Source organism: Garra rufa, chromosome 25 (genome assembly GCF_049309525.1).
Source record: "Garra rufa chromosome 25, GarRuf1.0, whole genome shotgun sequence".
Taxonomy (NCBI): domain Eukaryota; kingdom Metazoa; phylum Chordata; class Actinopteri; order Cypriniformes; family Cyprinidae; genus Garra; species Garra rufa.
In genome coordinates this window covers 36,476,026-36,502,050 of record NC_133385.1, presented here as the reverse complement: position 1 = coordinate 36,502,050, position 26,025 = coordinate 36,476,026, and the positions used below count along the sequence as shown (strand labels likewise).

Here is a 26,025-nt window from a genome sequence, read left to right as displayed (position 1 = left end):
AGAGTTAAGAAATTAAGGTTCATATATCACACCTGATATATGAGCGAATCACTTTTTGTTTTCTTGTTGATGTCAGCGCCCAGCTGGATGAGACATTCTGCCATATCTACGTCACCTTCCTCACACGCTCTCTCCAGCAGCGCGTACATGATCTCGCTGTCCGCCACCATCTTAGACAGGCACAGGCAACTCCTTCCCTGCAACTGAAGTGGAACAAATGTAGGATTTATTAGGGTATCTTGCATGTTTGAGTAGATCTTGGTTTCATTTTCTTACTCGATCTAGGCGCGCGTCTGCTGTCTTTTCCCGCAGGATCTGGAAGATGTCTTTCTCAAAGGCTTCTTTCTGTAGCCATGCTGCAGCACTCGAGCAAGTGTCCAACAACTTCAACACCGCCTGAAAACCCTAATAACCAAAGCACACATTGTTAGAAACAAAAACAAAGCAAAAAAAACCCTTTTAATTAAAAACTTTGGTAATAACTGAAGTGAGCTACCTTTAGAAGCATGACTGTGTCATCTCTGTGTTGCCGTATTGAGCTGACCAAAACCGATGCCAGTACAGGCACCATCATACAAGAGAGCTTCTTCTTAGAGATGAGGTGAAACAGAAGACTAAGGCCCCAGTAGTGAACATCTACAAAGGGGAATGACTTTCAGTTAATATAATACAGTTGTGCTCAAAAGTTTACATACCCAATAGAGTGCTGGAGGGATGATGTACTGGTCCTTCTAAAAAAATTAGCATATTGTGATAAAGTTCATTATTTTCTGTAATGTACTGATAAACATTAGACTTTCGTATATTTTAGATTCATTACAACACAACTGAAGTAGTTCAAGCCTATTATTGTTTTAATATTGATGATTTTGGCATACAGCTCATGAAAACCCAAAATTCCTATCTCAAAAAATTAGCATATCATGAAAAGGTTCTCTAAACGAGCTATTAACCTAATCATCTGAATCAACTAATTAACTCTAAACACCTGAAAAAGATTCCTGAGGCTTTTAAAAACTCCCAGCCTGGTTCATTACTCAAAACCGCAATCATGGGTAAGACTGCCGACCTGACTGCTGTCCGAAGGCCATCATTGACACCCTCAAGCAAGAGGGTAAGACACAGAAAGAAATTTCTGAACGAATAGGCTGTTCCCAGAGTGCTGCATCAAGGCACCTCAGTGGGAAGTCTGTGGGAAGGAAAAAGTGTGGCAGAAAAAGCTGCACAACGAGAAGAGGTGACCGGACCCTGAGGAAGATTGTGGAGAAGGACCGATTCCAGACCTTGAACTGAGTCTGGAGTAGAAACATCCCCAGGTCAAGCCACTTTTGAACCAGAAACAGCGGCAGAAGCGCCTGACCTGGGCTACAGAGAAGCAGCACTGGACTGTTGCTCAGTGGTCCAAAGTACTTTTTTCGGATGAAAGCAAATTTTGCATGTCATTCAGAAATCAAGGTGCCAGAGTCTGGAGGAAGACTGGGGAGAGGGAAATGCCAAAATGCCTGAAGTCCAGTGTCAAGTACCCACAGTCAGTGATGGTCTGGGGTGCCATGTCAGCTGCTGGTGTTGGTCCACTGTGTTTTATCAAGGGCAGGGTCAATGCAGCTAGCTATCAGGAGATTTTGGAGCACTTCATGCTTCCATCTGCTGAAAAGCTTTATGGAGATGAAGATTTCATTTTTCAGCACGACCTGGCACCTGCTCACAGTGCCAAAACCACTGGTAAATGGTTACTGACCATGGTATTACTGTGCTCAATTGGCCTGCCAACTCTCCTGACCTGAACCCCACAGAGAATCTGTGGGATTTTGTGAAGAGAAAGTTGAGAGACGCAAGACCCAACACTCTGGATGAGCTTAAGGCCGCTATCGAAGCATCCTGGGCCTCCATAACACCTCAGCAGTGCCACAGGCTGATTGCCTCCATGCCACGCCGCATTGAAGCAGTCATTTCTGCAAAAGGATTCCCGACCAAGTATTGAGTGCATAACTGAACATAATTATTTGAAGGTTGACTTTTTTTGTATTAAAAACACTTTTCTTTTATTGGTCGGATGAAATATGCTAATTTTTTGAGATAGGAATTTTGGGTTTTCATGAGCTGTATGCCAAAATCATCAATATTAAAACAATAAAAGGCTTGAACTACTTCAGTTGTGTTGTAATGAATCTAAAATATATGAAAGTCTAATGTTTATCAGTACATTACAGAAAATACTTATAAACTTTAAACTTTATCACAATATGCTAATTTTTTGAGAAGGACCAGTATTTCTTAGTTTTAGCACTTCCAGTTCCATCATCCTGAAGTCAATGGGTTATTGGTTAAAGGGATAGTTCACCCAAAAAACGAAAAGTTGATGTTTATCTGCTTACCTCCAGGGCATCCAAGATGTAGGTGACTTTGTTTCTTCAGTAGAACACAAACAAAGATTTTTAACTCAAACCGTTGCAGTCTGTCAGTCATATCATGGCAGTTAATGGGATCCACTGCTTTGATAGTCAAAAAAACATACACAGACAAAACCAAATTATCTCTGCAGCTTGTGACGATACATTGAGGCGTTAAGACAAAACAACCGGTCTGTGCAAGAAACTCAACAGTATTTATATAATTTTTTTACCTTTGATCCACAGCGATGTTCAACTGTCCTGAGTGCATTCACAACAACTGGCGCATAACGCGTGAACGTGCTCTGGTATTGTAGTCGGTGAAAAGTCAACACTCCCGGATGAGTCTGTGCAAGTAAATGTAATCTTTTAGTTTTTAAATGGTTGTAATTATCATTTTGAGTAGCAGCTATGCACTGTGTAAACAACGAGTGACGTATATGAGCGACGGATCGCTCCCACTCATGCATCTATGCCAGGCTATTTGTGAATGCGCTCAGGACAGTTGGACATTGTGGTAGATCAAAGGTAAAAAATTATATAAATACTGTTCAGTTTCTTGCACAGACCAATCGTTTTGTGTCTTAACCAGTGATGGGAACAACGGCGCTATAAATAAACGGCGTTACTAACGGCGATACTTTTTTCAGTAACGAGTAATCAAACGAATTACTGTTTCCCCCTGTTACAACGTTGTTACCGTTACTGACAATAAAATGCGCGTTACTATAACTGAGAACACTGAAGCGGTTTTCATGCGAGCAGCGTCTCTCTCAGCCATCGGACCTCTCTTTCTCTGGGGTGTGTGTGTTTGTGTGTGTTCGGGTCCGAGGCGTGACACATAACCAGTGATGATGATTGGTGTGTCTGTAAGCGTGGTGTAACTGAGAACGCGATGATTGGTTAGATTGAGAAAATTTCCATTGTTTGCCAATCAGAGGCAGAGTAGTGCGGGTGTTTACACACAAGCACACGCACGGTCAGTCGCACACACCAACATCCAGGAGTCACAAAGATAGCAAGTCCAACAACTTCAAAGGTAGCTTTTGCAAACTGGAAGTATAAGCACTACTTTTCCCTCGCTGAGGTGAAAGGCAAAAATATTTATGTAACGTGCAACTTATGTCAGATATGGACATGGAGTTTTATTTTATTAGGTTTTTAGCACTACAGTATATATTTCTAAAAGTTCTAAACCATCTATTGTGCTTTATTGTTCCACTATAGTAATGATAATATTTATAATATGTTAAATTTGATAGTTGTCTTACAACATTAAAATAGTGTAGATTAGTGTACAATGTTTTATATTTATTTTATAGTTATATTAAATTAGTTTTTTAAGTAACGCAATAGTTACTTTGCATGGTAATTATTTACTTTTATAATGATCTAACTCAGTTACTTACTCAGTTACTACTTGTGAGAAGTAAATAGTAACTATAACTAATTACTTTTTTAAAGGTACGTGCCCAACACTGGTCTTAACACCTCATTGTATCGTCACAAGCCGCAGAGTTTAATTTGGTTTTGTCTGTGCATGTTTTTTTTTTTGACTCAAAGCTGTGGATCCCATTGACTGCCATTATATGACTGACAGACTGCAATGGTTTGAGTTACAAATGTTTGTTTGTGTTCTACTCAAGAAACAAATTCATATACAACTTGGATGCCCTGGGGGTAAGCAGATAAACATCACATTTTCATTTTTGGCTGAACTATACCTTTAAAATACAGGCTCAAGAGCACAAGCTAAAGATGTTTTCATGACTTATACTACAGCATAAATTACATCGGTAACATGGAATAATAATGGAAAGGAAATGAACACAAAGTCTTTTTAATTGAACTTAAAGAGCAGGGCATATGGGTTTTTGAAAAATATCTCTTTTTGCAGTTTGTAACATAGCTATTCTTCAATGTAAACAGTCTGCAAAGTTGGTGTGTTTACATCATGTCGAGAAGACGCTGTGTTCTGCGCTGTGAAAGCAAGTTTGTTTTGTTTTCATTGCTGAAAGATGATGATGTGAAGAATCAGTGGTTAAAATTCATTTTTTCCACGATACCACAGCAATACAATTTAAACCTTTTGTTGAGAACTCATCATTTTACAGAGATCTGCTTCTCTAATCTTGGAGAGTTCAATGCCAGATTCTCTAAACACTTGTTTGCATGTTTACAAAGAAAAACTATGGAAAAGCTACACAATGAGACCCAAAAATGTGTTCTGTGTGAACAACCTCGAAGTGAGAGTTTTTTTGGCCAAACTAAGTAGCAGTGTAGACCAAGACCTTATGTCTACAGTCGTGGCCAAAAGTTTTGAGAATTACATAAATATTGGAAATTGGAAAAGTTGCTGCTTAAGTTTGTATATACTCCAGAATGTTATGAAGAGTGATCAGATGAATTGCATAGTCCTTCTTTGCCATGAAAAGGATATTGTGGCTACTAAGATTGCACCTAAATCAACAATTTATAGGATCATCAAGAACTTCGAGGAAAGAGTTTCAATTCTTGTTAAGAAGGCTTCAGGGCATCCAAGAAAGTCCAGCAAGCGCCAGGATCGTCTCCTAAAGAGGATTCAGCTGCGGGATCGGAGTGCCACCAGTGCAGAGCTTGCTCAGGAATGACAGCAGGCAGGTGTGAGCGCATCTGCACACACAGTGAGGCCAAGACTTTTGGAAGATGGCCTGGTGTCAAGAAGGGCAGCAAAGAAACCACTTCTCTCCAAAAAAAAAACATCAGGGACAGATTGATCTTCTGCAAAAAGTATGGCAAATGGACTGCTGAGGACTGGGGCAAAGTCATATTCTCTGATGAAGCCTCTTTCCGATTGTTTGGGGCATCTGGAAAAAGGCTTGTCCGGAGAAGAAAAAGGTGAGCGCTACCATCAGTCCTGTGTCATGCCAACAGTAAAGCATCCTGAGACCATTCATGTGTGGGGTTGCTTCTCATCCAAGGGAGTGGGCTCACTCACAATTTTGCCCAAAAACACAGCCATGAATAAAGAATGGTACCAAAACACCCTCCAACAGCAACTTCTTCCAACAATCCAACAACAGTTTGGTGAAGAACAATGCATTTTCCAGCACGATGGAGCACCGTGCCATAAGGCAAAAGTGATAACTAAGTGGCTCGGGGACCAAAACGTTGAAATTTTGGGTCCATGGCCTGGAAACTCCCCAGATCTTAATCCCATTGAGAACTTGTGGTCAATCCTCAAGAGGCGGGTGGACAAACAAAAACCCACTAATTCTGACAAACTCCAAGAAGTGATTATGAAAGAATGGGTTGCTATCAGTCAGGATTTGGCCCAGAAGTTGATTGAGAGCATGCCCAGTCAAATTGCAGAGGTCCTGAAAAAGAAGGGCCAACACTGCAAATACTGACTCTTTGCATAAATGTCATGTAATTGTCGATAAAAGCCTTTGAAACGTATGAAGTGCTTGTAATTATATTTCAGTACATCACAGAAACAACTGAAACAAAGATCAAAAAGCAGTTTAGCAGCAAACTCTGTGAAAACTAACATTTGTGTCATTCTCAAAACTTTTGGCCACGACTGTACATTCAAAAGTCAAAAGGCTGGGATTAGAAGCAGAAGCTGGATATCTCCAGGCACGAAGAGATAAATGGACTTACCACGCCCCTGTGGAAACATCTGCAGCGTATGAAGAACCGTATCTATCGCGCCCTGCTGGCACATGAGGTCAACGGCTCCAGAAGAGTCAGCCAGTGTTGAGAGTAAACCCAGTCCACACTCCTGAATCTCCTCACTACTGATAAACTAAACATAGATATTAAATGAAACACCACTTTCACAGTACTTACATTTTAAACTAAACCACCTGATTAAAGTCTAATAGGAATGGTACGAATCTATAGACAGCATTTCAGGCAAAATGTTGACTACTGCTTAACATTATTTTGACTCATCCTTTATTTATTTGTTTGTTTGAGCAAAAATACTGTTTACAGTAATGAAAGTGCTATGGAAGTCTATGGGGAGATCCATTTGAGAGAGTTTAAAAAGCATAAAAGCATAAAAGTTCATATTTTTTGCTTAAGTGCTTATCAAATGAATAGTTCATCTCAAACAATGAAAATTCTGCCATCAGTTATGGACTCATCCTCATGGTGCTGAGGATGGTCATCTGTCCCTTTATTTAAAATCTAATTTACCAAAACGTTCATGCTTCAAAAAGTTTTTAAAGACAGCATAAACAGCAGTTTAACTGTACTTGGTTCTCTCGGGTCAAGGAAATATATCTGAGCTTTCATTTACTATATTTGATGTGCTCTATATACATGTATGTTGATCAGTGTTTAAGGGGAGACACTGCAGACAAAAACACTTTTTTTTCATGTCAAGTTTGAGATTTTGGGCTTTTTGGTTTTTCATAATGGGTTTTGTCAGACTAGTGGAAAGAAAACAACCAAAAGACACTGTTAAGTGTTTTTTTTTATAGTACTTTGTCTATTTGTGTCAATAGAGTTCAATTACAATACATACAGTATAATGGCTGTTTTCTCAAAATGAGTTGTTTCTCCTAGACTGAGCCATAAATCTCCACTTCAGTAGCACTTACACACACCAAACTTTACATTTTTACTCCTAACTATATCCTGAAGATTTTTACAGAGGGATTTGTTCATATATAATTTGCTTTATTTTATACAACATTTTATTGCCCAAAAAAATCTATCGTTTTCTGCCTGTATTTTATGAATTATGATTACTAGCATTTGCGCTTTTTTTACCCTATTCACACCTGCAGTGTCTCGCCTTAAGTATATAATTAAATATGAATTAACTCAGATTACATTGGTTAATTCATATGGATTACTTTTATAACTTTCTGAAGGGTCAAAGTTTTGGTGGAATGGATTTCAAGAGGAGAGACAGAAATCTCTCAGGTTTCATTAAATGAACGCTAATTTGCCCAGTTTAGTGAAACTGTCCCAAAGTATTTACCCTATTAAGTGCCTGTAGGTAAACAGCGTGAGCTCCCTCTAGTACACACTGGTTCTTCAGCACCCGCAGGGACACATCCACTGTATCAGGATCCGCCACTGATGCGCCATGTTCTCTTAAACTCCTGTCTGCATTCACAAGAAGACACAGTATCAGATATTATGTATGTTGGCATCATAGTTCACCAAAAAAACTGTCTGTTGTCATTTAGTAATGAGTTTGGAACAATATGGGGGTAAGAAAATATGACAGTTTTTAAAAACTATTCCATTAATGAATTAAAAACCACAGTGCTTGCAGATTCATTCCATAGAAACAAGAGACAGGAAGCAGACAGACATTCTACCTGGGTTTAGAAGGACTAAACTTGCTCTGAGACCCTCCAGCTGAACTTCAGGAATGAAATTATGTGTCTTCAGAGCAGTCAGGATCTGACCGAGAATTAGGGTCGCGTCATCTAGACTTGCCCTCCTGGAATGATATGAAATTATAATTCCAGCTGTATGTTTTTGTCTGTCATATACATCACATACAGTGCCTTTCGAAAGTAGTCATACCCCTTCATTGCTTCATGCCTTATGTTAAACTATTGTACATTACTTTTTTCCCCACATCAACACTTCATAAACCACAATGACAAAGCAAAAACAGATTTTTTTTTTCTGTCACAACGTCATAAATCTATTACAAATAAAAAACCTGTTATAGGCACATTGCATTAGTATGTATACCCTTAACTCAGTACTTAGTTGAAGCACCTTTACAGCCTCAAGCCTTTTTGAGTATGATGCAACAAGGTTTGCACATCTGCATTTGGCAATTATCTGCCATTTTCACCTCATTTCTTCACCTCTCAAGCTCTGTCAGGTTGGATAGGATCTGGCAGACATTTTTAGGTTTCTCCAGAAATGTTTGATTGTGTTCAAGCCCAGGCTCTGGCTGAGCCACACAAGGACATTCACAGAGTTGTCTATAAGCCACTCTTGCTGTGTGCTTAGAGTCATTGTCCCGTTGTCCTGTTGCTCTGCAATGGGTTTCCATTAAGGCTATTTTGGTGCATTTAGATTTTCTTCTACTCTGACGAGTCCCTCAATCCCTGCTGCTAAAAACAGCTCCACAGCATAAGGCTGCTACCAGCACACTTTACTTTTGGGATGGTGATCTGCAGGTGATGAGCAGTGCCTGGTTTCCTTCAAACTTGATGTTTGGGATTGAGGTTTATGAGACCACAGAATCTTGTTTCTCAGATTTTGAGGGTCCTTTAGATGCTTTTTTGCAAATTCCAAGTGTGTCTTACTGAGGAGAGGATTGAGTTTGGCCACACCGCCATAAAGCCCAGATCGGTGCAGTGTTGCAGTGATGTTTTTTTCCTTCTGTAAGTTTCTCTTATCCGCATATATGATCATGGAGCTCAACTAGATTGACCATCAGGTTCTTGGTCAAAAGTCATTTGAAGTAGTTTAACATAAGGCAGCAACATAGGCCCTGTTTACACTGTCAGTTAAATTCCTGATTTTTTGCTCATATGTGACAGATCGGATCTGTTCTATAACAGTGTAAAAAACGCATGCATTCGGATATAAATTGGATATGTAAAAAGGCAGATTGGATTTTCAGAGGCATTGCTTTCTATTACATCATTAAAATTGCTACAATTTGGTACTTCTCCGCGGTTTAATGATGTATTGCTGGCAAAACAAGTGTAAGCCCCCGTCTGGCGATCCCAAATGCTACCAACTAGTGATTAAACATCTAAACGTTTATTTGTAAACTTTATTTGTACATTTACTGAGATGATTACCTTTTCTCTGCTCGCTTCTCACGCTGACTTTCATCCAAAGTGTGCACACATCCGACGGCACGCAAACCCAATAAATACTCATATACACAGAATTGCAGTATTTCAGTATTCACACAAACATAATCTGTTCTGTCTTAAGTGAACGCTAGGGGAACTGTTTGGGAAAAACATCTGATGTGCACCATTATATATTTGATTTATGCATTACAGTACTGTATATCTGTACAGTAGTCTGTCTCATTAATGTTAATCTAACCTAATCACTTCTTTAAACTGCTTTAATCAATTTATTTCTAATAAACACATTTGAGTATTTGTTTTTCGCACATGAATGCTTTCGTTTAAATGTAAAACGATAAAGGTAAATGCATTATTTCTTTCTTTCTAGGCTATTTGTTATACTGTTTTTTTTTTCCGCATCTGTTCTTATTTATAAAAGCAGAGATTAAAAAAAAGCTGTATTGTGATTATTGATGTAGTAATTATTAATAAGAAAAGAACTGGAGGAAAACTTTAATCTTTGTCTGACTTTGCTGAAGCACATGTAAAGGAAGTAAACGACAACAACGCATACGCGATGTTTAAGATGGTATGGCAAGTGTAAATGCATGAATCAAATATAAGTCACAATTGAACGTGTAAACGGACAGCCAAAAAACGGATATTGGCAACAAATCAGAATTAGGCATCAAGACCTGCAGTGCAAACAAGGCTATAATGTGAAACAAAATAAAGGGGTATGAACACTTTCGCAAGGCACTGTAAGTGCTCAGATGTGGGAGTTGTGTGTGCTTACGGTCCTTGGAAGAGGATGTGAAGCAGTTTGCAGGCACTTTCACACACGGCGCTAGAGCTTTCATGTTTCTGCATCAGAACCACAATGTTGACATGAATGCCATGTGACAGCAGCTGAGCCCGCATCCTACCTGAAGTACAAACACACAAACTGGTCAGTTTCTGAGACACCTCTACATTGCAACAAATGATTTTCTTACATATAAACATTACTGAATTTACTTGAGAAACTAAATGGCGTAAGATATTAAGTCTCGTTTTCTAAAAAATATCTTTTATAAAATATATTTTTTCTTAAAACTGAAAAAAAAAATCTGCTAATATGACTACATATCTGAATTTATCTTGATTCATGAATGTTTAGATATGTGTACTAAAAAACAACACGAAAACAGATACTAAGAAGTACACTTTAGTATACTTTTCAAAAGAGAAAATAATATATTAGAATCTAAAATACAGCTTAAAAATATACCTTTAACATTTACTACGTGCACATACAGTTCAATACTTTTTTTTACCCTGTATGACAAGTATGCACAGAAAACAATATGGACATAAAACGAAACAATTTAGATTTAAACTTTAATGAATCATGGCAGAACACCATAATTGGAACTATTTACATCATTACACTAATTATGTATTAGAGAATACCTGCTAATTATTAAATGCCGGACTGTGGGCAGTGAAAGCACACAGTAGGCTACACTATCATAGTACAAAATAGTGTACTATCCGTGCACCTTTAGCAACCGTGCCAGGATCTTGTTGTGTTTGACCAAAAATAAATGCACTCAGCTTACTGTGGCGCTCTATTAGTGTGTGTAGTGTACAGGAAGCAGCTTGGAAAACCCCCACACTGGATGAATGCAAAAGCATGGCAGCCATGACGAGAGAATGAAGAGGAGGCCTGTGGGACAGAAACAAACCAAATATTCATAGTTATGACATCACAACCTGAGCTCATTAACATATGACCGCCTACATTTAAATATCATCACATATCCAGTATTCAGCAACCTGACCTGTCTGATGATAACTGTGTTAACTACACTAGTATGCTGAGGTTAGTCTATCATAACAGAGGTTATTTCCAAGATGTAGGTGACTTTGTTTCCTCAGCAGAACACAAACAAAGATTTTTAACGAAAACCGGTGCAGTCTGTCAGCCAAATAATGGCAGTGGATGGGCACCAGACCTTTAAAAGTAAACAAAAACATGCACAGACAAATCCAAATTACACCCTGCGGCTCGTGACGATACATTGATGTCCTAAGACACGAAACGATCGTTTTTTGCGAAAAACTGAACAGTATTTATCTCAATTTTTACCTTTGATACACAGCCACGTCCATCTGTCATGAGCACGAGTTCAGCATCAGGCTCGTTACATGTGAGCGCGGTCTGGTGTAATATACGCAAACGCCGGAAGCGATCTGTCGCATGAAAACAACACTCGTTGTTTACACAGTGCACAGAGATTGTGGGTGTAGCTAGGGTGACCATATTCTGAGAATCCAAAAAGATCACACATTTATTTAAATTCTTATTTAAATTGATTTGCCTTTATTGGCAACTGCCCTCCAAAGGCAAAGTGCAGTAACTGTCTTGTGGCAAAGTCACCTGATCAATTTTGTCCCAAAGAAACGAGAGTGTTTCCGAGAAACAAGAGTGTCAACATGTTTGACTAGCTGGCCTATAAACTTTAAAGGCATTTTTCTCTGTTTCAGTGTTGGTGTAGTTACTGCACTTTGCCTTTGGAGGGCAGCATAGTTGCAGAGGGTGCACAATGTTTCCCATTTATCACGACCACGAATGAACATCGGGTATTTTTTTTTTTGCAATTTGTCTGTGAAACTACATTTGCGTTTCGGCATGTTAGTGACACACAGCTCTTGCAGCGCAGCTCCTCGTTTGTTTTGTTTTGACAATTGGGTCTTTCACGTCATCAGACAGGTACCTCAGAATAATGCCGGTGGGCAGTGGCTGCATTTAAAGTGTTGAATTAATGACGGTCAGTAAAATGAGGTAAAAAACCTGGACATTTTATGATATTTTACAAAATCCCCCCGGACATAATATTATATTGCCAAAAAGGAGGACATGTCCGGGTAAAAGAGGACGTATGGTCACCCTAGTGTAGCGGCTATTCAAAATGGTAATTACTTGCGCGTATCCTGATTGTTCAAACCGATTTAAAGCTAAAAGATTACGTTTGCTTGCACAAACTCATCCGGGACTTTTCACCGATTTCCCCTTACGGTGTTTGCGTATTCTACGCCAGAGCGCGTACATGTGTAAAGTGCCTGATGCCAAACTCGTGCTCATGACAGATGGACGTGGCTGTGTATCAAAGGTAAAAAATGATATAAATACTGTTCAGTTTCTTGCAAAAACCAATCGTTTCATATCTTAGGACATCAATGTATCGTCACGAGTCGCAGGGTGTAATTTGGATTTGTCTGTGCATGTTTTTTTTTACTCTTAAAGGTCTGGTGCCCACTAGTGTTGTTTTTGGCGGCCGAGTTTAATTTTAGTTTTAGTCTAGTCTTTGTGTGAAGCTGTCATTTTAGTTTTTATTAGTTTTAGTCACGTTCATATTCTTTTTAGTCTAGTCAAGTTTTAGTCGACTAAAAGTCTGAGCATTTTAGTCTTATTTTAGTCAGAATTACCCATGACTATTTTCGTCTAGTTTTAGTCGACGAAAACTGATGACATTTTAGTCTAGTTTTAGTCGACGAAAACTGATGACATTTAGTCAATTTTTTGTCAATGAAAATTGTATTTTAGTCTATTTTTAGTAATGCAATTTTATTTAACCCAATCAAAATAGTATAAGTAGAAGTATAGACGAAACCAATGTTTTCTTTTAGCCAAACCCATTTCAACCTTACCTTATAAGCTCAAGAATACATCCATTCCAGACATGGAAGATGCTCTAATTTGAAATTACAACATTTATTTTACCTACCAAACATGTTAGAAGTACACACACATAAATTGAAATAAAATAAATACTGACTGCTTCGTATTCTGATTCAAATAACACGAACCCCTTGCACAGGATTCAAGTGTCATTCACTTCTTTATTAAGAATAAATCATAATACGAATAAATATGTACGTGTAGTTTTGTGCATGTTCATTTTCTAGTAATTCCCGCTTCAAAAGCACTTCTAATAATATTAGTCAATTTAACAATATCCTTAATTTATTTGATCCTCTATGGCTGCACAAATCATGCTTGTACTTTTATAAGTTTATTTACCAATTAATTAATTTGTGTAAGTAAAATAATTCTTATGGTTTTCGTAGCACACATTGATTCATTTTATGAAACTGTCCAAAAATCGCTTTGACATCTGGGACGCAAAAGATACTTTTTCCACCTTTGACCACAAGATGTCATTAGTGTGCAACGTGTTGAAAAGCTTCGAGTAATGAAGCTTTTTAGATCCAGTTGAGGGGAACGCTTTGGTGCTGGAAAGCTTAATTTTCCCATCACTACTAAAAAGTATGAAAAAATGTATGAGTCGTTTCTTCTTTTTCTCCCAAAGACGAACCACAGCTGACCAGCCATCGGTCCCTTTCTCTGTGTCAGACTTAACTTTGTTTGTAGCCGCGAGTGTGGCTTGAGAAAGTGACGTCGCCTGTGGTTTAGGCTAGAAGGGATAAGGCTCTGGCTACTGGGCATGCGCACATCAATCTAACGTTATAACATTTCGTTTCGTCTCGTTTTCGTCGCCGAAAATGAAGAGACATTTTAGCATAGTTTTTATTTTGTAAACCACATTTAGTCTCGTTTTTATTCGTCAACGATATTGCATTATACATTTTGTTATAGTCATCGTCATGACCAGCATTTTCGTTTCGTTTCGTCTCGTTTTCGTCATGTGATAAAGGTTCGTTGACGACCATATTTAGTCATAATTTTCGTTGACGAAAGCAACACTAGTGCCCACCCACTCACATTATTTGGCTGATAGACTGCACCGGTTTTCATTAAAAAAATCTTCGTTTGTGTTCTGCTGAGGAAACAAAGTCACCTACATCTTGGATGCCCTGGGGGTAAGCCGATGAACATCAAATTTTAATTTTTGGGTGAACTATCCCTTTAATATAATGTCAATTATGTATTTTACTGAAATATGTTGCAGAAAACCCATGAAAGACTTACGTGACAAAAAAAATCCACATTGCTTTATACATGTTTTGGACTATGGGGGGCGCCATTATTTAAATGACGTAAAATGGTTGACCTCAGTGAACTACTGCTGCTACCTGTTGCTATTTTTACCGCAACACAACTCACACAATAAAATACTGATACAATGCCACATTGTGCAGCTTTTGGTTGTAAATTTCAGTCTAAGGGCAATAGGAGAAGCAATGTAAGTCTTCAATGTTTTTCCTAGCGATAAGAAGAGGAGAAAACAATGGGAAGATGCCTGTGGACAAATAAAACTTCCTAAAGATAAGTGTCTTTGTTCTTTCCACTTTAGCCCTGATGCCATTGAGGTTTTTAGTAGACGGAAGACTGGAAACTGGAAAACTGGAAACTGGTAAACTGGAAGAGCTTACAAATGGCAGAGACAAGAAACGCTAGATGCCATCCTGGCAGGATGTAAACAAAACCAATGCTTGTCATGATGCCGCAGCAATTAAAGGAGATTCTCAGTGCGGATTTCACTTGATATCCAGACTTCTTGTGGGAAAATTGATGGAATGACATTTGGTTTAAGCCTTCACTTACATCCATTGCCACCTGTAAGATCTTTCGGTAGCTGTAGCCATCATATTATTGTTTTATATTTTAAGTTTTGTATTCTGAATTGTGTTACGGTAAAAACACAAGCAGCTCACAGAGCGCAACCATTTCATGTCATAATGGTGCCCCCCACAGTCCAAAATGTGTATAAAACGTTGTGGATTTTTTTAAATAATGCTAATTGTTCATGGGTTTTCTACTATGTTATTCAGTAAGAGACATTTACATTATATTAAACAATACATGTTATAATACCCAGGGTTCCCTTTAATATAGCACAGAATATGAAGGAATGCTAACCTTCCTTCCAGTTCCACATGGTTGGATGAGTTGCAATGAAGCAGCAAGCTGTTTAGGGCCCAACATGCAGCTTCCTGATTGGACGAAGGGAGAGAAAGTTAAATTTCCAGTATAGTAAAAGCAAAAGAGTGAGATAAGATTTTTTCCATATTGCATGCTAAAACATGTCCTGTGTAACCTGCACTGCGGCATCGTCAGCATGTCTCTCCAAAGCGGTGTAACAGGCCTCTCTCCATATGAGCATCTCTTCCGCTTGGGTGGCTTCTTTCTTTACCAGAACTTTCTGTTTCCCTCCGTCTTCCTCGTTCCACTCTTTGCCCAGCCCTTCATTCTGTACAATACACTCCACTTGGAAACAAACAAACAAACAAAAAATATTAGTACAGAGCCGTGCATAAAACATGCAGGCCAAAAAAAACTACAGATTTTGATCCACCTTACAGTGAGGCAAAAAGTTATTCAATCCGCTACTGATTTTGTATGTTTGTCCACTAACAAAGAAATCATCAGTCTATAATTTTAATGTTAGGTTTATTTGAACATTGAGAGACAGAACAACAACAAACTAACAACATTTTGAGATATTTTTTAGAAAACAAGACTTAATATCTTAAGCCATTCTGCTTCTCAAGTAAATTCAATAATGGTTTATCCAGAAAAAAACGCATTCCAAAAAACAAATTGCTTTGCATTTTAATGACTGAATTAAGTATTTGACCCCTTCGCAAAATATGACTTAGTACTTGGTGGCAAAATCCTTCTTGGCAATCCCTCCACAGATTTTTTTATGGAATTAAAGGGATAGTTCACCCAAAAATGAAAATTTGTTGTTTATCTGCTTACCCCCAGGGCATCCAAGATGTAGGTGACTTTGTTTCCTCAGAAAACACAAACGAAGATTTTTAACAAAAACCGGTGCAGTCTGCCAGCCATATACTCAGGACAGATGGACGTGGCTGTGTATCAAAGGTAAAAAAATGATATAAATACTGTTCAGTTTCCCACAAAACCCGATCGTTTCGTGTCTTAGGACATCAATGTATCGTCACGAGTCGCAGGGTGTAATTTGGATTTGTCTGTGCATGTTTTTGTTTACTTTTAAAGGTTTGGAGCCCATCCACTCATATTATTTGGCTGGCAGACTGCACCGGTTTTCGTTAAAAATCTTTGTTTGTGTTCTGCTGAGGAAACAAAGTCGCCTACATCTTGGATGCCCTGGGGGTAAGCAGATACACATCAAATTTTCATTTTGGGGTGAACTATCCCTTTATTTGCTAGGCCACTCTAGGACCTTAATGTGCTTCTTCTTGGGCCACTCCTCTGTTGCCTTGGCCATGTGTTTTGAGACACTATCATGCTGGAATACCCATCCACGACCCCGTCCATCGTCCCTTTGATGCGGTGCAGTAGTCCTGTCCCCTTAGCAGAAAAACACCCCCAAAGCATAATGTTTCCACCTCCATGTTTGATGGTGAGGATGGTGTTCTTGGGGTCACAGGCAGCATTCCTCCTCCTCCAAACACGGCCAGTTGAGTTGATGTCAAAAAACTTGATTTTGGTCTTATCCGACCACAACACTTTCACATAGTTCTCCTGTGAATCATTCAGTTGTTCATTGGCAAACTTCAGACTGTACATTTGCTTTCTTAAGCAGGGGGACCTTGCAGGCGCTGCAGGATTTGAGTCCTTCACGGCGTAGTCTGTTACCAATTGTTTTCTTGGTGACTATGGTCCCAGCTGCCATGAGATCATTGACAAGAGCCTCCCGTGTAGTTCTGTGATGATTCCTCACCGTTCTCATGATCATTGAAACTCCACGAGGTGAGATCTTGCATGGAGCCCCAGACCGAGGGACATTGACAGTTATTTTGTGTTTCTTTTATTTGTAAATAATTGCACTAACTGTTGTCACCTTCTCACCAAGCTGCTTGATGGTGGTCTTGTAGCCCATTCCAGCCTTGTGTAGGTCTACAATCTTGTCCCTGACATCCCTGGACATCTCTTTGGTCTTTGCCATGGTGGAGAGTTTGGAATCTGATTGATTGATTGCTTCTGTGGACAGTTTTCTTTTGCACAGATAACAAACTGAGATTAGGAGCACTCCCTTTAAGATTGCTCCTAATCTCAGTTTGTTACCTGTATAAAAGACACCTGGGAGCCAGAAATCTTGCTGATTGACAGGGGACCAAATACTTATTTCACTTATTCAAATGCAAATCAATTTATAACTATTTTTATTTATTTTATTTTTTTGTTATTCTGTCTCTCTCTGGTCAAATAATCAAATAATCCCCCCCCCCCCCCACTGTAAATATGGAATATGGGCTCTAAGGGGTACAGTGGAGAGCCAGCTTCTCAACCTATATTGTACTATCATGTTAATTTCCGTGTTCATCATGACTCACAGAGTGCACTTAGACAGGAAAAGGCCTCGGTCTGCAGTGTGGCATTCTCAGGATAAGAGACACATGCTTTCACCGCCACCTTATGGACACCATTCAGCACCAGTATGTTATGGTAACTCTCTGTTAAATGCCAAACAAACATGACATAATTAAAAAATAAACAACTTTTTAAAAGTTATGACAGCAGCATGAACTTTAACCTGGGCTCACCTGATGTAAATTTCCGTAATAAACAGCAACCAGCCACCTGTATGGCCTCTGAGTCAAGCCACATGTCCATAGCTTGACATAGTAGACTGTAGCATTTAACGGGTTTAGACATCAGAATCTCAATATTGCTGGCTAGGTTCAAGAAAGAGAAGTTTATTAAATATAGTTAATAGTATAACTGAATAGAGTTTGTAGTAGGTGTGTTATACCTGGAGCAGCCAGTGGTATGAGGACTCTCAGAGCTTGCAGCACCACATTCTCACTGTCCATGAACCGCCTGAGTGCATTTAAAATCACCTCATGGTCCTTGTTCTCAATGAACTCCAACAGATGAGCATCAGAAACTGACAATCACACAGGTTAATAAGACAGAAATTAACAGTGCATAAAACCTTTTTAATTTAATCTTTAAAAAATGTAATCAAATGAAATTTAAACAAGTTTGTCATATTTGGCAAACAAAGTGCTGGACAACAAAGCTACTGTTTAAATTAAAACATAGACGGTGTGATTTTCCTTAAAAAACGTAAATAAACTGCAATATAAGTATTGTTATTATGCATTCCCTTATTAAAAAGAAGTTTATCGAAGTGTGCTATTAGTACACTTCTTTTAAACTTAAAAATAGGAAAGTATACTTTCAGTATACTTCTTATGAAGTTCTAAAAAATGTGCTCTATATACTAGTATATAAGTATGTAAAAATATAATTAAAATTACATGTAAGTGTACTTGACTTATACTTAGAAAAAGCATATTTGAGCTATACTTGTGCTCTGAGAATCCATGTTTGCATTGTTATTCGCTAGGGGTGCTATTACACATAGTCTGTGCAGAATTTCCAAAAAAATACACAAGTGAAGAAGACACCGAAACAACAGATGCTTCCACATGTCATCTAACACAATCATCAGACATAAAACAGCATCAAAACCATAGATATGGAAAACTGTGTAACGTTATTGAATACAATGTCGACCCATGAAGAGGTAATAATGACTGTAAAGCTTTGGGGTGTTGATCAACTCCATCTACGTTTCGATTATCATAAATAGCTTTTTTTAGCTTTTTGTTTAAAATGTTTATTCATTTATTTATTTGTATTATTTATGACACTTACCCACATTCAAGTATTTATAAAAGAATGCATGAAGCTAGAATAAAATGTTTTTGTTTACTTTACTTTAGTGTACTTAAAGTATGATGTAAAGTTCACTTAAAGAAAACTTACAAGTATACTTGCAGTATAAAACTACTAAACTAGTAGTTTACTGAGACTATACTTCAGTGTCCTAAAATGCATTAAAAAGTATTTAATTAGTAAACTATCAGTATACCTATGAGTTCACTTTTAGTATACTTGCAGTACACACTAAAAACATAGATGTAAACTTACAAGTATACTTTTATATACTAGAAAGTGGGCCAATTTAGTCCCAAAGAGTACTGAAATAGTACACTTAAAAGTATACTACTAGTACACTGATAGTTGTATACTTACTACATAAAGTATACTTAAAAGTTTTGCTTAACTTGAAGAAATTGGGGAAATATATTACTGTTAGACAGCAGAATTTATTTCTCAAACCCTCACCAAAAAGTTCAAGTATATTTTATTTTGATGGGTTGTACTGAAGGCCTTTAAGTTTCTGTGTGTATTTGGTTTTATCAAATGAAATGGTGTAAAGCTGGTGAAGTGACTTTCAGAGCAGCTCTGGAGATGAAGCTTATTTGTTCATGTCCTGTAGTATGTAGTAGACAAAACTGTGCAATTCGTCCATGTTTTCCTCACCACGGAAATCAAAGGGCCTTATATTACTATTGTACATTGGAATTTGTAACAGTTCACCATTACTTCTTTGCAGCAGTAGTTGTAAAGCAGCACATCCTTGTAGCTGAACCTCTTCTTTGTCATCAAATGACCTCATGGCCTCCAGAATCAAGAAAAACACATCATCTTCCTTCTCATACAGAACTCGCATCACAATCTCACCTAACCCACAAACAACAAACATAGGTTAGGTACACAGTATTGTTTCCTGGTTGGCTTTTAGATTTTTTTTCCCAGATGAACCAATGTAAATATAAACATTTTGTAAAAGCAAGTCTTACCTGACTTCAGCAGCAGAGCCAGAGCTCTCAGGCCCACCATCATCATCTTAGAGTCTTTAGCATACATTGTAAGCACCTTAAGAATCTGCCTATGAATAAACATGCAAACACTTCCATAAACCATGGATAGCAGCAATGAATTTATGAATATTAACAAAAATCGGGTTGCTGTATCAATATGATGTGTTACAACCAACAACCGACTTTAGTTTACAAGGTTCGGCATTCAAAACTCCTTGCAGTTTCAAAACTTGTTCTACTTGTATGCTTGATTCCATAATCACCAAACCATTAAAAAAAGTGCAAACTGTAGTTTCTGAATCAATGTTAATTATAGTTACCTCTTCTTTTATTCCATTCAATCTAGTTATTAAACCACTTATAGAAAGCCAAATATTGCCCTTGAAAACAAATAAACCCGATTCAAATAAAAAAGAAGATTATTTGTTTATTTTCTGTCAACATTTCTAGAAATTTTTGTGTCTACCAATTACGCTTTACCTTACAGAGGAATAGTTTGCATGAAAAGCCTCAATTAGTTGTGTTCATACAAATGGCCTATTTTTTACGAAGTATTGCTGCTTTTGGAAAATTCTAAATATTCAAAAAAAGTATTGCTCAGACCTCTACTGGGAAGGAAAAACCAAAACAGGACCTCTAGTAATTTAACTTGCCACAGGGTTCGGTCCTGAGCCCTTGTTTCCTTGTACATGCTCCCTTTAGGTGATATGATCAGCTCTACATTCTTCCTCCTCAGAAATATTCAAGTTACATAACATTGTTTTCAAACAGAACATTTGGTTCATGCATTTATAACTTCGAGACTTGATTTCTTGCAATATACTTTTGGCTGGATGCATTCATAAATACAGTGCCCTCCACTAATATTGGCACCCTTGATAAATATGAGCAAAGGTGGATGTGAAAATAAATCTGCATTGTTTATCCTTTTGAGCTTTCATTCAAAAAATTCACAAAATTCTAACCTGTCATTGACATAAAACAATCGAAACTAGGGGTGAAATCTCATTATGAAATAAATGTTTTTCTCTAGTTCACGCTGGCCACTGTTATTGGCACCATATTATTGCAACGTCATTTTCCCAAGATAACAGCTCTGAGTTTTCTCCAACAATGTCTAATGAGTTTGGAGAACACCTGACAAGAGATCAAAGACCATTGCTTCAAACAGAATCTCTCTAGATTCTCCAGAATCTCTCTCTTTCCAGCTTCATGTTGGTGCTTCTTCTCTTCAGTTTCTGTACAGGGTTCAGGTCAGGGAACTGGGACGGCCATAGAAGCTTCATTCTTTGCTCAGTGACACAATTGTGTTGATTTTGATGTTTGTTTTGGATCATCGTCCTGCTGGAAGATGCAACCATGGCCTATTATAAGATTTCCAACAGAGACAGTCAGGTTTTGTTTTTTTCTGCTGGTATTTGATAGAATCCATGAAGCCATGTGTCTAAACAAGATGTCCAGGACCTCCGGCAGAAAAATAGGTCCACAACATTAAAGACCCAGCAGTATTTTTAACCGTGGGCATGGGGTACTTTTTTATCCCTGTCTGCACCAAAACCATCTGGAGGGTTAGCTGCCAAAATCCTCATTTTTAGTTTCATCTGACCATAGAAGCCAGTCCTGTTTGACGTCCCAATCATGTCTGACAAGTGAATATGCTGGAGTTTGAAAAACTGGGTGAGCCAGGAGGATTTTTCTTGAAACGCTCTGGAACAACATGTGGTGATGTTGGGGCTGTTTGATCATTTTATTTTAGGCTTTCTGACCCCAAGACTCAACAATTCTCTGCAATTTTCCAGCTTGGAGAGTCTTTGGCCGCTCAAACTCTCCTCCTTATTGTGCATTAGGGTGATATAGACACACATCCTCTTCTAGGCAGATTTGTTGATCTTTAGTTGATTGGATCTTCTTAATTATTGCCCTGATGGTGAGAATGGGGGATTTTCAATCCTTTAGCTCTTTTCTTACAGCCACTTTCTATTTTGTGAAGCTCAACAAACTTGTTCTGCACATCAGAACTATGTTCTTTGTTTGTACTCCTTGTGATGGATGATTAAGGGAATTTGGCCTTTGTGTTCCTCATATTTATAATCCTGTGCAACAGGAAGTCATGACTGGACAATTTCATGCTCCTAGTCACTCTGGTGCGCTAAACTTTTTTAAAAATACGAATAGAAATATACTTCAGAGATATTTTATTCATATAAATTTCTAGGGGTGCCAATAATTGTAGTCAACATGCATTAGAGAAAACCATTTATTTCATAAAGTGAGTTTACCCCACTTTCAATTGTTTTACCTCAATGAAAGGTTAGAATTATGTGCACTTTTTTAATGAAAGATCAAAAAGATAAACAACTCAGATTTATTTTCACACCCACCTTTGCTCATATTTACCAAGGGTGCCAATATTAGTGGAGGGCACTGTACACTGCACTGCAGCTTCTTCAAAAAGCAGTGTCTAAAGTTCTAACTAGATCTACAAATAAAGTATGATCTTATCAGTCCAATATTATCATCACTACACTGGTTCTATGATCAATAATTATTTATTTTTACTAAATTATTTGCAGCTAAATCCAGTTGTGGATGAAGGATATTTTGTTAAATGGCTCCTCGCATTTCTCGCTATTTTTCCACTTTTTCTTTATAGCTGCCTTTCTTCCATAAAACGTTTTATATTTCTTTATATGTGACCCTGGACCTCAAAACCAGTCTTAAGTAGTGCGGATTGGACGTGGCTGTGTATCAAAGGTAAAAAATGATATAAATACTGTTCAAAAAACGATCGTTTCGTGTCTTAGGACATCAATGTATCGTCACGAGTCGCAGGTTAATTTGGATTTGTCTGTGCATGTTTTTGTTTTGTGACTGTGAGTATGAATACTTTGTATAAACTTGTTTACTTATTTGTCTAATATGTGCCAGCCCAGAATTCCTCAAGGAGCCTCTGTTCCACCCAAGATTTCTGCTTATATACTTGAACATCTAGAGAGTTTTTCTAATGCACTCTTTCTTCATTATGCAGTATATTACGTGAAAAGTGCTATAGAAATAAACTGAACCGAACTAATTCAAGATTTCTTATATATATATACACAGATATACATACATCAATTCTCTGAGTCAAACACTTTTAAACAGTATATATACTATACAATATACAATAGTGCAGTGTACTACACCTTATAAACAGGAGGCCATACAAACTTATTGAGACTTACTTGTGCACCTCAGTAAACTCATATTCCACTGGGCAGGCCAGACTATCCAGAGTGGCGGGACAGATCTCCATCAGACGACACAGCAGAGACCAGCCTACCTGTGATGAGAACAATATCGCTCTTTACATTTACAGCAGAAAAGATCTTACAAGTAACAGCCTAGTCCTCGCATCTGATTGGCTGAGAGGAGTGCAATATTCTAGTGATAGCGGAACGAATGTCACGGCAGATGCCCAAATCCACTATCATTTTATATATGATACTGTTTTTGTGTCACAGAATGTAATTTTTATTTTTTTAAGTGAGAATGTAATTAGATTTCAAATATATACATATATACAGAGATGGGTAGATTACTTACAAATTGTAATTCGTTGCGGATTCCAAATTACATGATACAAATTTTAGTTAGTAACGTAATTCATTACATTACACATTTTAGGTCATATAATCAGACTACTTTTGCTTGTTTATCACATTAATTGTTAATAGAATAATCCTGTACCATAATGACATACAAATACAAAGAGTAAGAATAAAATATTGTTATTAACAACATGAAGTGCATTAAACATTATATTATGTCAAGGTTTAGCAAACTGGTGTTTGTAAAGGAAAATAACTTAAAAAAACAATCAAAATAAAAAACGTACCAATGTCATGTGACCATAACCAACATCAGAGAACCAATGAACATGCAAATGCGATACTTAACCCATTTGTGCCCAAATTTTTCTGAATGGTTTCATTCACATAGTTGTGTTAATAGTGTCTTATGTGAACATGTTCTGCATTTATATTCCCCAGGATTTTTTTTTTTTCTTTTTTTTCTTCTTGAAATTTGTATTTGAATGTGCGGCAACTATAGTTGACGGTGGGCAAATATGTTGTATGCACCCCTCCAATATCAAATGAGGAGAACATTTGGCATCAAACTCAAAATAACTGCTTTCAACACCCTGCTGAAAAAAAAAAACAGCTAAAACCAGCCTAAGGCGGTTGGCTGGTCTCAGCTGGTTGAAGCTGAAAGTAGTTGGTTTTAGCTGGTTGTTCCAGATGGTCTCCCATCCAGACAAGCTAAAACTTAGCCAAAACTCATCTAAAACCAGCCTGCTGACCAGCTAAGACCAAGCTGGATTACCAGATAAAACCAGCCTAAACTGGTTTGCTGGTTTAAGATGGAAGTAGCTGGTTTTAGCTGGTTGTTCCAGCTGGTCTCCCAGCCAGACCAGCTAAGAAAGTGGCCAAAACCCCTCTAAAACCAGCCTGCTGACCAGGAATGACCAGCTAAGACCAAGGTGGATTATCAGCTAAAACTAGCCTAAGATAGTTGGCTGGTCTTAGCTGGTTTAAGCTTAAGTAGCTGGTTTTAGCCGGTCTCCCAGCCTAGCTAGGCTGATCAGGCTGGTTTTAGTTGGTTGTTCCAGCTGGTCTCCCAGCCAGACCAGCTAAGGAAGTGGCCAAAACCCATCTAAAACCAGCCTGCTGACCAGGTATGATCAGACTGGATGACCAGCTAAACCAGCCAACCAACTTAGGCTGGTTTTAGCTGTTTTTGTTCAGCAGGGAAGATCAATCTTTATTCTTTTTTTATGATGATTTAAAATGTTCTTCAAACCAAAACAACACCTTTTTTTTTTCTAAAACTGTTCACTTAATATTTGTTTGGGGAACCAAAAATGTCACTTTTACGCCACTTTTAAGAAATCCTTTATTTTTTAGATTTTAAGAGTGTGCCAAAGTACAAATGGGATCTTCAATGAATTATGACTTCAACTCATGAACTATGCAGATGACTTGCACATGATCTACCTTCAATGTATTTTAAAGGTGCTTTTTTGTATAATTTTGCAGTCGTAGTCCCTATTCGCTTACATTATGTGGAAAAGAGCAGCCTGGGAATTCTTCGAAATATCTCCTTTTCCGTTCCACAGTATTAAAAAGTCACATGGTTTGGAAGAACATGAGAGGGCATTTAAATGATGACAGGATGTTATTCAATTCATGGAATTAATTAATTTGGCATTTGCTAGGAAATTTGATGCATGCTGACTACCTGCTGAACTTTGCTGTTGAAATGCGAAGACAGCACCAGCATCAGAGGCATGTGGACGCTTTGATCGGCAAAGAGCTCAACTGCAGGACAAAAGAAGAACACAAATCTATAAATATCTCAGCAGTTGTCCCACTGGAAAAAGCACACAGAGGGGGAGTCTATTCTGGACGTTTGCACAGCTGTCTATGAATATATTAAAACATGCATGAGAAATGTTAACAAAGCACAGGCTACACATTTCCTCTTTCAGTGGTCAAAACTCACCGCAGTGATCCGTATGGGACAGGAACAGGAGGTCCTGTATGATCTGGACAATGGTGCCCAACTGCTTCCCCTCTTGAAGGTTCAACCTCACCAGAAGCTTCTTCAGCCTGATTCCTAACTCCTCTTTATCAGCCATGATCTTATACTATCTGACTTAAGTTTAAACCACCTTCTGATACTCACTGACCATGTGGACACAATGTTGCTGCTGGAGATCATCTTCTGTTTCACAGCGCACAAGCTCTTCTGCCATATTTATGCAAAGCAGAACATGAGTTCTGATAGAGTAAAGGCTGATGTGACTAGGCTTTAGTTCCCGATTTCATTCTCGGTGGTGAAAAGAAGAAAGCTCGGTCATGTTCGTGCCTGTAGTTCGGCGCTGCGTTATGAATCATATGACTGCAAGAATTCACAAACTTCCTGTTCGAGCACAACAGAGTGAAAGCAAGAGAAGGACTGAGTGCCTTATCAAAGCAAAGGCACCGAGAAACGCGTCTTGCTGGTAGGTCACAAATGGAGAACGCAAATATACTTATTTTAAGCTGTTTGCATGCATATGTAACGACGCACGTATATTGTTATATTGTTCATAAACGCGTTAGCTATTGCTATAGTAGATGTCTGTGTGTGCATAGAGGAAGTATGCATTTTCATGGTTTATTAATCAATGTTATAAGAATATGAATATAAAATCAAAAAGC

At 38.1% G+C, this 26,025-nt stretch overlaps 1 protein-coding gene across 1 annotated transcript in view; it reads right to left on the bottom strand.

The window, feature by feature from the left end:
- lrrk2 (leucine-rich repeat kinase 2) overlaps positions 1-25,470 on the bottom strand; it is a 51,065-nt gene extending 25,595 nt beyond the window's left edge. The window contains exons 1-18 of the mRNA XM_073831702.1: positions 25,325-25,470; positions 25,061-25,140; positions 23,005-23,102; positions 19,760-19,848; positions 19,503-19,640; positions 17,857-17,991; positions 17,648-17,779; positions 17,438-17,557; positions 15,211-15,380; positions 15,033-15,106; positions 10,768-10,874; positions 9,963-10,092; positions 7,712-7,836; positions 7,366-7,493; positions 6,033-6,177; positions 497-636; positions 277-405; positions 33-203 (exon numbers count right to left, since the gene is read on the bottom strand). Of these exons, the coding sequence (XP_073687803.1) occupies positions 33-203; positions 277-405; positions 497-636; positions 6,033-6,177; positions 7,366-7,493; positions 7,712-7,836; positions 9,963-10,092; positions 10,768-10,874; positions 15,033-15,106; positions 15,211-15,380; positions 17,438-17,557; positions 17,648-17,779; positions 17,857-17,991; positions 19,503-19,640; positions 19,760-19,848; positions 23,005-23,102; positions 25,061-25,140; positions 25,325-25,460 (2,247 nt within the window). The 5' untranslated portion in view covers positions 25,461-25,470. The remainder of the gene's footprint in view (positions 1-32; positions 204-276; positions 406-496; positions 637-6,032; positions 6,178-7,365; positions 7,494-7,711; positions 7,837-9,962; positions 10,093-10,767; positions 10,875-15,032; positions 15,107-15,210; positions 15,381-17,437; positions 17,558-17,647; positions 17,780-17,856; positions 17,992-19,502; positions 19,641-19,759; positions 19,849-23,004; positions 23,103-25,060; positions 25,141-25,324) is intronic.
- Positions 25,471-26,025: the final 555 nt, after the last annotated feature.